The sequence below is a fragment of the Pseudophryne corroboree genome, chromosome 4, assembly GCF_028390025.1.
Source record: "Pseudophryne corroboree isolate aPseCor3 chromosome 4, aPseCor3.hap2, whole genome shotgun sequence".
In the NCBI taxonomy this organism is placed as follows: Eukaryota; Metazoa; Chordata; class Amphibia; order Anura; family Myobatrachidae; genus Pseudophryne; species Pseudophryne corroboree.
Window position 1 is genome coordinate 336,878,756 of NC_086447.1, and position 16,458 is coordinate 336,895,213.

The window sequence follows — 16,458 nt, forward strand, 5'->3', positions numbered from 1 at the left end:
TTAGATTCTATGAATAGAAGTGACATTGAAATGTTTTTACGTCACATACAGGATTCGTCTGGTTTCATGGTGGGGGCCATGAAGGACCTGGGTCATCTGAATGCAAGGACGTCTTCCATGGCTGTCTCGGCACGCAGGGGACTCTGGCTATGCCAAGGGTCTGCAGATGCGTAATCCAAGAGAAGTGTGGAGAACCTACCCTTCACAGGTCAGGCTCTATTTGGGGAAACTTTGGATGCGTGGATATCCACGGCAACCGCGGGTAAGTCAACCTTTCTTCCCTCAGCCACTCAGACACCAAAGAAATCTTTTTCTGCATCTACAATGCAGTCCTTTCAGACCGCAAAGGTTAAGAAGTCCAAAACCCCTACCACTTTCTTCAGAGGCGGTCGGGGAAAATCCAGAAAGCTTGCACCTGCAGGTTCCCAGGAACAGAAGCCTGGCTCTGTTTCCTCAAAATCCTCAGCATGACGGTGGACCTCCCAGCCTGGAGAGCGGGCAGGTGGGAGCGAGACTCAGACTTTTCAGTCACGTCTGGGTATCATCTGGCCTGGATCCCTGGGTACTGGATATAGTGTCCCAGGAGTACAGGCTGGAATTTCAAGAGCTCCCACCTCACAGATTCTTCAAATCAGGCTTACCAGCTTTGCTGACAGAAAGGGCTATCCTACAGGAAGCCATTCAAAAATTGGTTCAAACAAATGTCATTGTTCCGGTTCCACCTCATCTGGAAAGCAAGGGTTACTTTTCAAACCTATTTGTGGTACTGAAATCGGATGGTTTGGTCAGACCAATTTTGAACCTGAAGTCGTTAAACCCTTATTTGAGGGAATTCAAGTTCAAAATGGAGTCTCTGAGAGCGAAGATCTCAGGTCTGGAGGAGGGGGAATTCCTGGTATCCCTGGATATCAAGGATGCATACCTTCACATTCCAATCTGGCCGCCTCACCAGGCTTATCTAAGATTTGCTGGACTGTCATTATCAGTTCCAGGCACTGCCATTCTGCCTCTCCACGGCACCAAGGTTGTTCACCAATGTGATGGCAGAGATGATGGTTCTACTCCGCAGACGGGGAGTGAACATAATTCCATATCTGGACGATCTGCTGATAAAGGCGTCATCCAGAGAGAGGTTGTTTCAGTCCATTGCTCTCACGACTCAATTGCTCAGGGATCATGGATGGATCCTGAATCTTCCAAAGTCACATTTGGAGCTGACAAGGAGATTGTCTTTCCTGGGGATGATCCTTGATACGGAAGTGCAGAGGGTGTTTCTACCAGTGGAGAAGGTGTTGGTGATACAAACAATGGTCCGGGATGTCTTGAAGCCTGCCCGGGTATCGGTTCATCAGTGCATTCGCCTTCTGGGGAAGATGATTGCCTCCTACGAGGCTCTGCAGTACGGAAGATTAAATGCACGGTCCTACCAACTGGATCTCCTGGAAAAGTGGTCAGGATCTCACCTGCACATGCACCAGAGAATATAGCTGTCACCGAAAACCAGGATTTCGCTCCTATGGTGGCTACAAATGCCTCACTTCTCAAGGTATGCAGGTACGGGATTCAGAACTGGATCCTCCTAACAACAGATGCAAGTCTCAGAGGTTGGGGCGTGGTCACCCAAGGGGTGGTCCAGTCTGGAATCTATTCTTCCACAAGCGGCACGTATTCTACAAGATCAGGCCATTCAGGTGCAGTCGGACAATGTAACGACGATGGCTTACATAAACCGACAGGGTGGAACGAAGAACAGGGCTGCAATGTCGGAGGTAACAAGGATCCTCCTTTGGGCAGGAAAGCACTCTGTGGTGCTGTCAGCAATCTTCATTCTGGGAGTGGACAACTGGGAAGCGGACTTCCTCAGCAAACACGAACTCCATCCAGGAGAGTGGGGCCTCCACCCGGAGGTGTTCACGGAGGTGACAGATCTTTGGGGTGTACCTCAAATAGACATGATGGCCTCCTGCCTCAACAAGAAGCTTCAGAGGTACTGTTCCAGGATGCGGGATCCACAGGCAGCGGCAGTGTATGCCCCGGTAACTCCGTGGGTGTTCAAGTCAGTGTATGTGTTCTCTCCACTTCCACTAATTTCAAGAATTCTAAAACGCATAAAGAAAACAAAAGTTAAGGCGATCCTCATTGTTCCGGACTGTCCAAGAAGAGCTTGGTACGCACATGTTCTTGAGCTACTGTTGGAACCCGAGGCCTCTTCCTCTATGAGAGGACCTTCTGCAACAGGGGCCGTTCTCTTATCAAGACTTACTGCGGCTACGTTTGACGGCATGGAGGTTGAACACCAGATCTTAGCTCGGAAGGGCATTCTGAACAAAGTTATTCCTACCCTGATACAGGCTAGGAAGGGAGTAACGTCTAAACATTACCATCGCATTTTGAAAAAGTATGTGTCTTGGTGTGAATCCAAAAAGTTTCCTACGGTGGAGTTTCAACTTGGACGGTTTCTTCTCTTTCTGCAAGCAGTTGTGGCTGAGGGCCTAAGTTTGGGGTCCATAAGGGTCCAAATTTCGGCCTTATCCATTTTTTTCCAGAAATAATTGGCTGCCCTCCCTGAGGTTCAGACTTTCTTGTAAGGGGTTCTGCACATCCAGCCTCCCTTTGTGCCTCCTATGGCACATTGGGATCTTAACGTGGTGTTGCAGTTCCAGCAATCGGATTGGTTCGAGCTTTTACAGGAGGTGGAGGTCAAGTTTCTCACCTTGGAAGGCTGTCACACTGTTGGCGTTAGCATTTGCTTGGCGTGTGTCAGAGTTGGGGGCTTTGTCCTGCAAGAGCCCCTACTTAATTTTCCATGAAGATAGGGCTGAGCTTAGTACACGTCAGCAGTTTCTTCCAAAGTTTGTGTCGGCTTTTCATATCAACCAACCTATTGTGGTGCCAGTGGCTACTGACTCCTCAATTACCTCAAAGTCCTTGGATGTTGTGAGGGCTTTGAAGATTTATGTGAAGAAGACTTCACGTCACAGAAAGTCGGACTCTCTGTCCTTTATGATCCCAACAAGATTGGGTGTCCTGCTTCTAAGCAGACGATTTCTCGCTGGATCAGGTTCACTATCCAGCATGCTTTATTCTATGGCAGGATTGCCGTGTCCAAAATCTGTTAAGGCCCACTCTACTCGTAAGGTGGGTTCTTCCTGGGCGGCTGCCTTGGCTTTACAGCTTTGCCGAGCGGCTACTTGGTCAGGGTCGAACACATTTGCTAAGTTCTACAAGTTCGATACTTTGGCTTCTGAAGACCTAAAGTTTGGTCAATCAGTTCTGCAGGAGCCTCTGTGCTCTCCTTCCCTTACTATGAGCTTTGGTACATCCCCATGGTACTAATGTGGACCCCAGCATCCTCTAGGACGTAAGAGAAAATAGGATTTTAATTACCTACCGGTAAATCATTTTCTCGTAGTCCGTAGAGGATGCTGGGAGCCCGCCCAGCGCATCATTCTCCTGCAGTAGTTACTTGGTTAGGTAATACCTTGTTACTTGGGTAAGTACTCCATTGTTACTTGGTTAAGTACTGTTGTTCAGCTGTTACTGAATTGTTCAAGCTGGTTAGCTTGGTTTGCCTTGTTATGTGTGAGCTGGTGTGAATCTCACTACTATCTGTGTATTTCCTTCGCTTGAAGTATGTCCGTCTCCTCGGGTACAGTTTCTAGACTATGGGAGGGGCATAGAGGAAGGAGCCAGCCCACACTATTAAACTCTTAAAGTGCCCATGGCTCCCAAGAGACCCGTCTATACCCCACGGTACTAATGTGTACCCCAGCATCCTCTACGAACTACGAGAAAAATATTTACCGGTAGTTATTTAAAATCCTTTTTTTTTGGACAGCTCCTTTAATATGTATTTTTAAAAAATTGTTAACCTCAATTTGAACTGGTTTCACTTCCTCTACAGCAGGGGTGGGGAACCTTTTTTCTACCAAGGGCCATTTGGATATTTATAAAATCCTTCGGGGGCCATAAAAAAAATGATCATCTTAAAAATTAGCCTGCCCCCCAGTAGATATGTCCCAAGTCAGTAGTTATACCCCCAGTAAGAAAAAAAAAACCACAATACTCACCAGCCCTGTTCCTGCTTCCGGACTGCTGCCCTCCGCCTGGCCGCCCACTCTCCCATAGCACCGCACATGTACACTGCCTGAGCCGGAAGCAGGAGCTCAGGAATGGGCTCCTGCCTCCGGCTACAGCTGAGGGGAAAGAGCCGGGCACCCCTGGTAACAAAATCTCATTGGGCACCCGGCATCTCTCTTGGTTAGGTGAGCCTGGCTGGGCCGGATCAAGTGGCTTTGTGGGCCTTATACGGCCCGCGGGCCTGAGGTTCCCCACCCCTGCTCTACAGTATGACAGTAGCACTCATTCCATGGAAAATAATTTAGCTTACCATCTAAAAGGTTTTATTCTTATTTCTATAATATTTCCTGCAATATCCCAAAGATGTTCTATATTGTGCTTCAACATTTTCCCTGTTGTCAAGGTAAAAATAATTTGTGATGTTTAACCATTTTATAGTATGGCAGTATGAGCACTATTGTCTACATTTCTCTTGCTTTTACAATGTCATTTCTTTGCATATTTTCTGAAAGAAATGGATATTTACAGTTTTGTTTGTTTTAATCATGTAGCTTGTGTGCACCCCATATTACTGGAGAGTGAACATCTTCATTATGGCCCTTGTTCAGTTCGTTGTGTCTTACGTGGCAGAGGTAAATATTTTCCTTGCAGTGGTGTAAGCAAATAAAATACTACAGTACATACCGTGACATTCACACAAAATGCATACTTAAGGGTTTGTACACACGGTGAGATAAATCTGTGAGATTTTGACTATATAGTCAAAATCTTATGAAAAGTTAGTGCATATCTCAAGGTGTTAGGCAGCTTGCGATACAGATTCGATCCCGATGCGCGCTCCCGTGGGGTCGGTATCGTAAGGCTAGATAGACTGTGCAGGCAAGTCAATCTTGACTATCTAGTGTACAATCTAGTACAAAGTATAGTCAAAATTGGCACTTAGTCAAAATCGTACATAGACAAAATCTCAAGCACAGATAGTCAAAATCTGTACAATCTGTGCTATCTGAGCTCTGGGGGAGTTCAAGGGAAATCGCATAGTCAAAATCGAACATAGCAGGGATCTCACTGTGTGTACACAACCTAATACACAACATTGGTTAAACCACAAAATATAGTAACATACCAATACTTTTGCCTGCTAACCATCACAATACCTTGAATTAAAGACAATGGCCAGCATTTACTAAAAATCCGAGTTTGCCCGATTTGTGTTTTTTTTTCTAAGTCCCAATCCGGGAATTCACTAAGCACCAATATCGGCAGTGTTTGGACTATTCGTAATGGTTTGAATGACAACGTTCACAAATACGAATGAATAGACCATCGGTCAAACGCGGCTGTTATTTCATAGAATACGGGCATTCACTATTCATTCGTATTTGGGTGTTAGTTTCTGAGTGCTCAAGTGCGGATCTGTTTTTTTTCGATTCGTTAAAAAAAGCAGCAATAAAATAGACCTGCTTTTTCCGGTCGAGTTTGGATAACCATGCACGGATCAGTGAGATCTGTGCATGGTTATCTATGGGAAAAGGTCTTTTTAGTGTAAAAACGGGGAAAAAAAATGCGTGGGGTCCCCCCTCCTAAGCATAACCAGCCTCGGGCTCTTTGAGCCGGTCCTGGTTGAAAAAATATGGGGGGGAAAATGACAGGGGTTCCCCCATATTTAATCAACCAGCACCGGGCTCTGCGCCTGGTCCTGGTTCCAAAAATATGGGGGACAAAGCATAGGGGTCCCCCGTATTTCTGAAACCAGCACCGGGCTCCACTAGCTGGGGAGATAATGCCACAGCCGGGGGACACTTTGATATCGGTCCCTGCGGCCGTGCCATTAAAACCCCAACTAGTCACCCCTGGCCGGGTACCCTGGAGGAGTGGGGACCCCTTCAATCAAGGGGTCCCCCCCCCTCCAGCCACCCAAGGGCCAGGGGTGAATCCCGGGGCTGTCCCCCCCATCCAAGGGCGGCAGATGGGGGTCTGATAGCCAAGTGTGAAATTGTGAATATTGTTTTTAGTAGCAGTACTACAAGTCCCAGCAAGCCTCCCCCGCAAGCTGGTACTTGGAGAACCACAAGTACCAGCATGCGGTGGAAAACCGGGCCTGCTGGTACCTGTAGTACTACTACTAAAAAAATACCCCAATAAAAACAGGACACACACACCGTGACAGTACAACTTTATTGCATACATGCACACCAACTTACACACATACTTACCTATGTTCCCACGAGGCTCGGTCCTCTTCTCCATGTAGAATCCTAGGGGTACCTGTGAAAACAATGATACTCACATAATCCAGTGAAGAATCCGGCCTTTGAATAATCCACGTACTTGGCAAAAAAATAAAACGCAAACCCGACCACGCACTGAAAGGGGTCCCATGTTTACACATGGGTCCCCTTTCCCCGACTGCCAGGACCCCCCTGACTCCTGTCAAAGAGGGTCCCTTCAGCCAATCAGGGAGCGCCACGTCGTGGCACCCTCCTGATTGGCTGTGTGCTCCTGTAGTGTCTGTCAGGCAGCACACGGCAGTGATACAATGTAGCGCCTATGCGCTCCATTGTAGCCAATGGTGGGAACTTTGCGGTCAGCGGTTGACCGAAAGTAACCTCACCGCTGACCGCAAAGTTCCCACCATTGGCTACAATGGAGCGCATAGGCGCTACATTGTATCACTGCCGTGTGCTGCTTGACAGACACTACAGGAGCACACAGCCAATCAGGAGGGTGCCACGACGTGGCGCTCCCTGATTGGCTGAAGGGACCCTCTTTGACAGGAGTCAGGGGGGGTCCTGGCAGTCGGGGAAAGGGGTCCCGTGTGAAAACATGGGACCCCTTTCAGTGCGTGGTCGGGTTTGCGTTTTATTTTTTTGCCAAGTACGTGGATTATTCAAAGGCCGGATTCTTCACTGGATTATGTGAGTATAATTTTTTTCACAGGTACCCCTAGGATTCTACATGGAGAAGAGGATCGAGCCTCGTGGGAACATAGGTAAGTATGTGTGTATGTTGGTGTGCATGTATGTAATAAAGTTGTACTGTCACGGTGTGTGTGTCCTGTTTTTATTGGGGTATTTTTTTAGTAGTAGTACTACAGGTACCAGCGGGCCCGGTTTTCCACCGCATGCTGGTACTTGTGGTTCTCCAAGTACCAGCTTGTGGGGGAGGCTTGCTGGGACTTGTAGTACTGCTACTAAAAACAATATTCAATTTTTGTCAAAAAGGCTATCAGCCTCCCATCCGCAGCCCTTGGATGGGGGGGACAGCCTCGGGATTCACCCCTGGCCCTTAGGTGGCTGGAGGGGGGGATCCCTTGATTGAAGGGGTCCCCACTCCTCCAGGGTACCCCGGCCAGGGGTGCCTAGTTGGTTATGTAATGCCAGGGCCGCAGGGACCTAGATAAAAGTGTCCCCCGGCTGTGGCATTATGTATCTGGCTAGTGGAGCCCGGTGCTGGTTTCAGAAATACAGGGGACCCCTACGCTTTTTGTCCCTTGTATTTTTGGAACCAGGACCAGGCGCAGAGCCCGGTGCTGGTTGATTAAATATGGGGGAACCCCTGTCATTTCCCCCCGATATTTTTTCAACCAGGACCGGCTCAAAGAGCCCGAGGCTGGTTATGCGTAGGAGGGGGGACCCCACGCAATTTTTTTCAGATTTTTAAAGACTTTAATCAACTTTTTAAGGTACACAATGAAGCCCTGCACGGATCTCACAGATCCGGCCGGGATTCCTTGTGTTTTTTCTGGCAGTGTTTTACTCATCACTCCCGTAAAACACTGCCTGATATTACGAATCACATCGACATCGGAAAAAACGATTGTGCAAAACTCGGCAGCTTAGTGAATGATCGTATCAGGATTCAAAAAGTTGCAGTAAAATGCACACGATACCATTCGAGTTCAAACACCATTCAAAACGGCCAAAACACGAATATTAGTAAATATTGCCCAATATGTTGAAAATGTTTTTTGGCTTCTGCTGCTAATGACCTAGCAGAGCCACTGATATACCTTTCGGACTTGTTACCTGTGAATTTGCTGGGTCTAGTGAAAAAACTGGCAATTATCCCGCACCAGACTGCAATATGATAAATTATTCAGAGAAAAAAAAAATTTGCTGGGTCTAGCAAGCCGACAAATTCGTGGGTTTCATCCCTGACCCTCGTAAAGAGCAGGGTCTGGAACCCAAGACTTAGTTGCAGGCAGTGCTGAAAGTAGGATGGTACGGAGTACCATTAAGAAATATTATACCACCAGCCCACCACTGGGGCATAATTAATAAGGAGCATTTTTGTAAAACGGTGTCAGTGGCATAATATGTAATAGGCATTACAGTGTGTGGCATATTGTGTAATGGCATTACGGTGTGTGTTATAATGTGTAATGGGTGTTAGTGTCTGGCATAATGTGTAATAAGTATTACGGTGTTTGGCATAATGTCTACGGGACATTACGTGTGTGGCATAATGTGGCCATGCCCCTATTGTCAAGTAGCCACTCCACTAGTTTTGTGTGACCACCCCCCTTCATGACACGTGGCCATGCCCAGTTTTACTATCAGTACCACTTAGAAAAAAATTCTACTTACACCACTGGTCCCAGGTAATTTGCATTCACACATGCAGAAATCCTGGGTTGATGCGCGTTCATGTGCAAAACCCTGGGATTTAGATGCATGTATGAGAGGGGTAAATGTCATTAATATAAGTATTAGCATTAATACAGTATATGTAATAGCATGTCTATTAATAAGCTAAATAATATCAAGAAAATAACTAGTTTCCTACCCAAGTGAGCTTACAGTCTAGCACACTAAGGGGCTGATTTATTACCATCCGCATCTGATGATGCGGATGCGGTGTGATAAAATCACCCAAACTCACAATGCAATAATTGAGTTCATTGCATGGATGTATAAATTATCGCATGCAGGGACAGAGCTTGCAAGCAAGCTCTGTCCCTGCGATGATATGAAACAAAATATACTGGCGTCGGCTGTAGTTCAAATGACAATAGACATTTATACCAATAAAAATATATACATTTATTCAAACAATCTTAATAGATTCCAATCATTAAAAATGGTAGCAATTGCTCAAAGTATTGGGTATAAAGATAATTTGATAAAAAGATACACAAGGTACCACTGGTTATTCCCTTTATAAATGCAGTGTCCACAACTTCTGGCTAGGACTCTATTCCACTTTTGCTCACAAGTTCAATTGATGAAAGAAATTGTTACCAGACTTGCTTCCGGAAAAAGTCCCCTAGGTATCTCTTACATGAAGATCCAAATAGGCAAGCAGGTATATATCCGGGTCTGTGGATAACTTGTGCTGGAATTTTATCCGGTGGATGCAAAAGAGTTCATACCGTCAGAGATGTTGGTAGGGGAAATAAGCATCTTGTGGTCCTTGGAAAATAGCTCAACGCGTTTCGCTGGTCTGATGGCTGCCAACTTCCTCAGGAGCATAGAACCAGTGTCTTACTGATACCCTTTATATACCCTTACAATCAAGGGGCAACAGGAGACATCTGTTGTCTCCATTCTGATACATTAAATAATACAGGTTGAGTATCCCTTATCCAAAATGCTTGGGACCGGAGGTATTTTGGATATCAGATTTTTCCGTATTTTGGAATAATTGCATACCATAATGAGATATCATGGTGATGGGACCTAAATTTAAGCACAGAATGCATTTATGTTACATATACACCTTATACACACATCCTGAAGGTAATTTTAGCCATTATTTTTTATAACTTTGTGCATTAAACAAAGTGTGTCTACATTCACACAATTCATTTATGTTTCATATACACCTTATACACACAGCCTGAAGGTCATTTAATACAATATTTTTAATAACCTTGTGTATTAAACAATGTTTGTGTACATTGAGCCATCAAAAAACAAAGGTTTCACTATCTCACTCTCACTCAAAAAAGCCCGTATTTCGGAATATTCCGTATTTCGGAATATTTGGATATGGGATACTCAACCTGTATTTCATAAAACTTAATTCAAATCACAGCAGAAAGCAATCATTAATGTTCCCAGATCAACCTTTATATTTATTTATAAAAACGAAGCTTGAAAGTGGTACAAAACACTAAAAATATTTACAACAACTAATATCACATGATCGACTCCGATCACATGGTCATTGTCAGCCAATAAGCGCTATTTACAAGGCATTCATACATTCCCGCCCGTGGTCACGTGACCGCATCAGATCACGTGATCCCTGGGACGGACCAAATGGGGGACTCACTTGTGTGGGGAAGCGGCTGGGAGGGGAACCTGGTCTTCTATGGCCGTTACATCGATGACCTTTTTATTATTTGGGATGGGGACCCACTCAGCATTTCTTCCTTTGTATCACATCTCAATCACAACACATTTAATTTAACCTTCACATCCACTTATAGTCGGGAACACGTTGACTTCCTGGATGTGACCCTCGACATTGTAGACAATCACATTGTCACATCCAATCATACAAAGTCAGTGAGTACACATTCCTATTTGCACTTTGATAGTGCACATTATGCCCCCTGGAAACCAAACATTCCCAGGGGGCAGATGATGCGACTTAGACGTAACTGTTCTGATATTGACACATTTTCACTACAGGCTAATGAATTATTGGACTCCTTAAGACGAAGAAAATATCCTGAGGGTCTACTAAAACAAGCCTTTGAAGATGTGTACCATATGGACAGAATGAAATTACTTATTCCCAAAATTCAAGACAAAAGTAATGAAAATAATACAGCTAGAGTCAATAATGAGAGACAATTAGCCTTTGTATGTAAATATAATAATTCGGCTCAAAAAATTAGATCTATTATTGCTAAAAACTATAGAGTTTTAAAACAAGATCGAACTCTTAACCAAGTGCTCCCCCCTAAACCTATGGTGATTTTCAAAAAAAACAAATCCCTTAAAACTATATTAGCTCCAACTTATCTGGCCCCCACTGAGAGAAAAAACGGGACACCGTTGGGGTGTGAGTGGTTATCTACTAAACCCATTGGGTGTTTCAATTGCGGTAAGTCCCGGTGTACAACTTGTACATATATGCCTAGAAAAACATGTTTTTTAGTTCTACCAGGTAATAGTGAGCAATACAAGTTGAAATCCTTAATGAACTGCGACACAAACTTTGTCATTTATTTACTCACGTGTGGGTGTGGCCTCAACTACATTGGGAGGACCACCAGACCCGTGCACGTTAGGTTTATGGAACATCGCAGAAATATTATTAAGAAATATGATAAGCATAGTGTATCGAGACACTTTACACAGATCTATTCAGGGGACCCGAAGAGTCTTTCTCTGGTTTGCATTAAACACTTCGAACCCACACCTAGGGGGGGGGGGGGCAGGTTCAATAAATGATGTTCAAGAGAAATATACTGGATACTTAAATTTGGCTCTCTATGCCCAGAAGGATTAAATGAGAGTTTAGAACTAAATACAATACAATAAAAACTTTAGGCCTTTAGGATCTATATATCTTGTCTAAATTTATTTTCCTGTTCTGTTCTAGAACCATCATATTTTCATACCTTTAGTGGATTTATGTATAGGTGTATATGTCTGTATGAAGGTGTATGCACCTATTGATGTGGGTTGCATGCACTTAGTGCATGCACCCACATACATACACCACTAATTTAGTGTGTACCTTCCCCTGAGTCCTTGATGTCTTCCTGTACTTCTTTTTTGCCTAAAAAAAAAAAAAGACTAATTTCTTTCCCTGAAAGCTCTGGGATATATGATGATAAAATACAAAGGAAAAAACCAAACAAACAAAAAACTGAGCATCCAAATATTCCCCCCCCCCCTTTTTTTTATTAGAAATGCAATTCATTTATATGATGTTATATACATACTTATGGAGTGATAATTGATCTATAATAATTGTTAGTAATATAGGATCAAATACAGTGGATTATTAAATAATGAATAATATCTATGGAAACTTACTTATGAATATGATAATTATGGGATAGATTGATTACTATTAACTAGTGGATTATGAAAGTCTTCTATATTGTAAGATAGTATCTATTAGATTGGTAGATGCTAGAATCAAGTGGGCTAAGGGACCTTTTCCGTAAGGGGGAGGAGTTACGACTCAAGGGGGAGGAGCTAGGCCAGCGGGATAGTTCCTCTACTATCCACGCCACCAACTATTACCTTTAGTAATTAGGTGGTGAGCGAAGCGGAGCGGAGCGAGCCACCGTGCCCGAAGCGTGGCGAGCGAAGCGAGCCCGCGGGGGTACTTTTCGGGTACCCTGTTCGCCAGTAGCTCCTCCCCCTGGTGACGTAGCTCCTCCCCTCAATACGTCACAAGGTCCCTTCAGCCCCTCCGATATAGAACCAACCGTCAGCGCTAGGCTCCATCGAGAATGGAACGCAGCGCTCACTTCCGTATCATCTGCGCTGCGCTCAGCGGCCGTCACTTCCGTGTTTGTGGACCGCACGGAAGAGATTTGCTCCATCCCTGGGATCACGTGATCGGATGCGGTCACGTGACCACGGGCGCGAATGTATGAATGCCTTGTAAATAGCGCTTATTGGCTGACAATGACCATGTGATCGGAGTCGATCATGTGATATTAGTTGTAGTAAATATTTTTAGTGTTTTGTACCACTTTCAAGCTTTGTTTTTATAAATAAATATAAAGGTTGATCTGGAAACATTAATGATTGCTTTCTGCTGTGATTTGAATTAAGTTTTATGAAATATTATTTAATGTATCAGAATGGAGACAACAGATGTCTCCTGTTGCCCCTTGATTGTAAGGGTATATAAAGGGTATCAGTAAGACACTGGTTCTATGCTCCTGAGGAAGCTGGCAGCCATCATACCAGCGAAACGCGTTGAGCTATTTTCCAAGGACCACAAGGTGCTTATTTCCCCTACCAACATCTCTGATGGTATGGACTCTTTTGCATCCACCGGATAAAATTCCAGCACAGGTTATCCACAGACCCGGATATATCCCTGCTTGCCTATTTGGATCTTCATGTAAGAGATACCTAGGGGACTTTTTCCGGAAGCAAGTCTGGTAACAATTTCTTTCATCAATTGAACTTGTGAGCAAAAGTGGAATAGAGTCCTAGCCAGAAGTTGTGGACACTGCATTTATAAAGGGAATAACCAGTGGTACCTTGTGTATCTTTTTATCAAATTATCTTTATACCCAATACTTTGAGCAATTGCTACCATTTTTAATGATTAGAATCTATTAAGATTGTTTGAATAAATGTATATATTTTTATTGGTATAAATGTCTATTGTCATTTGAACTACAGCCGGCGCCAGTATATTTTGTTTCTTATCTTTCCAATTATTCTGGGAATTGACCTTCCCTATACGGGCTGCCGTTGATAGCGCACTCATATATATTCTGTCCCTGCGATGCCTCTCCGCAGGATCATCGTGGTACAGGGCTCGATTAAGCCTTGGGGGTGCCTGGGACACTTAAGACTGGGGACCCCTATGGAAGGTGGAGGATGTATATTAAATTTCGCATACTTCCCAACATGTCCCATTCCAGGAGGGACAAAATTCTCTCTACCTGGACTTCCCACTTAATATATTTTATTTTATTAATATATAATTGATAAGAAAGGTATTTCAACACAGGTGACTGCAATCATAAATTAAGAAGGAAGTCCAGGTAGAGAGCATTTTGTCCCTCACGGAATGGGTCATGGTGGGAGATATAGATTGTGTATATTCAATTTAAACCAATGGTGTATATTAGTTTTAACTAATAGTTTAATAATGCCTGGGTACTGTTTATAGCTCCACCTAATTAAAAGACAACTATTTTATAAACTTTTCATGTAGTGGAACAAAGGCAACTTAACCTTAAAATACACATAGAAAAATAAAATAATTTATCTTGTCACATGCAAGAATAGCAGCAGCCTCTGTACTACTTACACACTGGTACAGGACTCAGGAGGACTCTGTGTGTGTGTATCTCTAGACCCAAATGGTTTAGTTGCATAACAGTTTTCACAGCGCTCAGACACCCATGCGGGAAGGAGGAAAAGCTGGGATCCCTGTGTCACTTACAGCTCTCTCCACCTTCCTAGCTCTCTGGTCAGAAAGCGCTGTCGGTAGCTCATAAAAGATGATATTCCTATATCTAAACCTGCACTGCATATGGTCCTGCTCGCATTCTGTCTGCTGGTTCTACTTATGCTTATGAGGGAAAGCTAGTGATATCAGTGTGTTCTGGCCAAGGGGTCCCCTGACAAATGGGGGCCTGGGGTAGAGTATGCCCTGCATCCACCATGTCCTACTGCGCATGCGCCGCCTTCTGTCACTATCGCCGCTGATGGGTCCCCCCTACTGCTACGACTGCGCCACAAAAGAGCCCCCTCCCCCTTGTGATTTATATATACCAGTCCCAGGAGCCAGTGTCCGCTGCTCCAGGAGGCTGTCGGGCGCTGGGTTCTGCTTCTGTGCTGTGACCTCCGGTTTGGTAAAGTGACTTTACTGCACAGGGGTCACAGCGCAGCACATGGAGGATCCCCGGTCCCCGACAGTGCTCACTGGAGCACCGATCCCTGGCTTCTGGCACTGGTAAGTATGATATATATATATATTTTTTTAAAGGTGATCAGCTTGTGTGTCCATTTTTGTTTTTACTAAATTCGGCCACATAGCATTTCCCATTATACAGTAAGTATGGGAAATGCGATGTGGGTTACTAAAAAATTACTATTAAAGGGTATGGAGCAGTTTTTCACGAAAACTTCTCTAAATACCCTTTAATACATTCAGTAGTACTAAAACAATGTCAAAAAGGGTGTGGAAACATACTTTTTCACATTATTTTAGTAAAAATAATGTTAATAAATAGGCCCCTAAGACTTGAGCACTGCAATTAGCATTATTGTGGGATGGTCAGCACTCTTCCCTGCTGGACTACTTAATAAAACTACATCTGCCCGGTGTTACAAGACTCAAGGGGGGTTCACACAATTCACCCTGTACCCACTTGCCTTTTTACCAGCTCTGCAGAAATCACTGGTGCCAGTTTCCCAGAATTAGATGCATGCGCAATAAGACATTGGCACAGTGCTAGAGTCTTCTCAGCACATGCGCCAGTGCGAGGGGACCTGCACGTAGACCGCATATGAGCTCCCTCATCTGATAAAACGTCTCTGCTCTGTACAGATTGAAGATGGATAAACATACATACGTGGGCATTGCACGTGATTTCATAGATTTAACTTGCAGGGCTTAATAATTTGAGTTTTACATTCTGTATCAAATTCACATCATGCTGGTCCATTTGAATTTCACCAATAGGAACATGTGCTGGCCTTCTCCCTTTCTCCTACTCTCAAATTAAGAGTATAACTTATATTAAGAACATACCAAAAGGAGAGAACATTTGGAAGTAATAATAGATTTTTGTGGGCAAAATAGGAGACGGGAGCTCATCTCCTTTATACGCTGTTTCAGGGTAGAGGAGGTAACTACTAAATTTACATGCAAATCTAAACTTACCTGCAGTTTAAGGACAACATTTTGTCCAAGGCCTTTATTAAAATTACAGACATTTCTGCAGCGGGGTACACTGGGTTCCACAGGTATAACATTGGGGTGTAGAGTAGGATCTTGATCCGAGGCACCAACAGGCTAAAAGCTTTGACTGTTCCCAAGATGCTCAGCGCCGCCTCCTCTATAACCCCGCCTCTGTGCACAGGTGCTCAGTTTGTAAGTTGGTCACTAACAGGCTGAAAAGAGCTTTTTTAAGTGAAGATAGAAGACTTCAAGGGCTGCAGCAGAGGCACTCTCAGTGCTAGATGTCATTCTGACATCTCCTGCTGCAGCTCCATCACCTCCCCCGGTGGCGCTGTATACTCCCGCATCCTGGTTGCTGGGTACTTAAAGCGGAGGGTTCCGGTTCGTCAGGTCAGGCACACTCACTCCCCGCAGCTCTCTGGGATCGCGTGTCCGCATCTTGGGAGGAGGTAACAGGGTACCCCAGACGGGATCCGCTGGAAATCGCGATCCGGCGCGGCCATTAGGTGGCGGGCCACGCGCACTGGCCTAGACACTGTGTTGGTACAGGGACCCCACTAGACCACCAGGGCAAGGGTACAAGTCCGTTTCTTCATAAACCATTTTAATATGGCCCACAGTACCTGGTGGTGAAGTCCAGCAAGGGGATAAGGCTCTGACCTGTAGCCCCTCCCCCAGCTACAGGGCGCCATTTAGAGTAAATGTTCCCGCCCTGGAGCTGCATCTCTCTCTCTCTCCCTCACTCCCTGTCAGCGCTTGGGTGCCATCATTACATGCTGAGCTGATTCTGGGACTGCATGGGCAAAG

At 44.7% G+C, this 16,458-nt stretch overlaps 1 protein-coding gene across 1 annotated transcript in view; it reads left to right on the top strand.

Annotated features, from left to right (window-relative positions):
- The window catches only part of LOC134909502 (probable cation-transporting ATPase 13A4), a 254,988-nt gene that overhangs the window by 230,557 nt on the left and 7,973 nt on the right, over window positions 1-16,458 (top strand). The window contains exon 29 of the mRNA XM_063916437.1: window positions 4,632-4,712. Coding sequence (XP_063772507.1) covers window positions 4,632-4,712 — 81 coding nt within the window. The remainder of the gene's footprint in view (window positions 1-4,631; window positions 4,713-16,458) is intronic.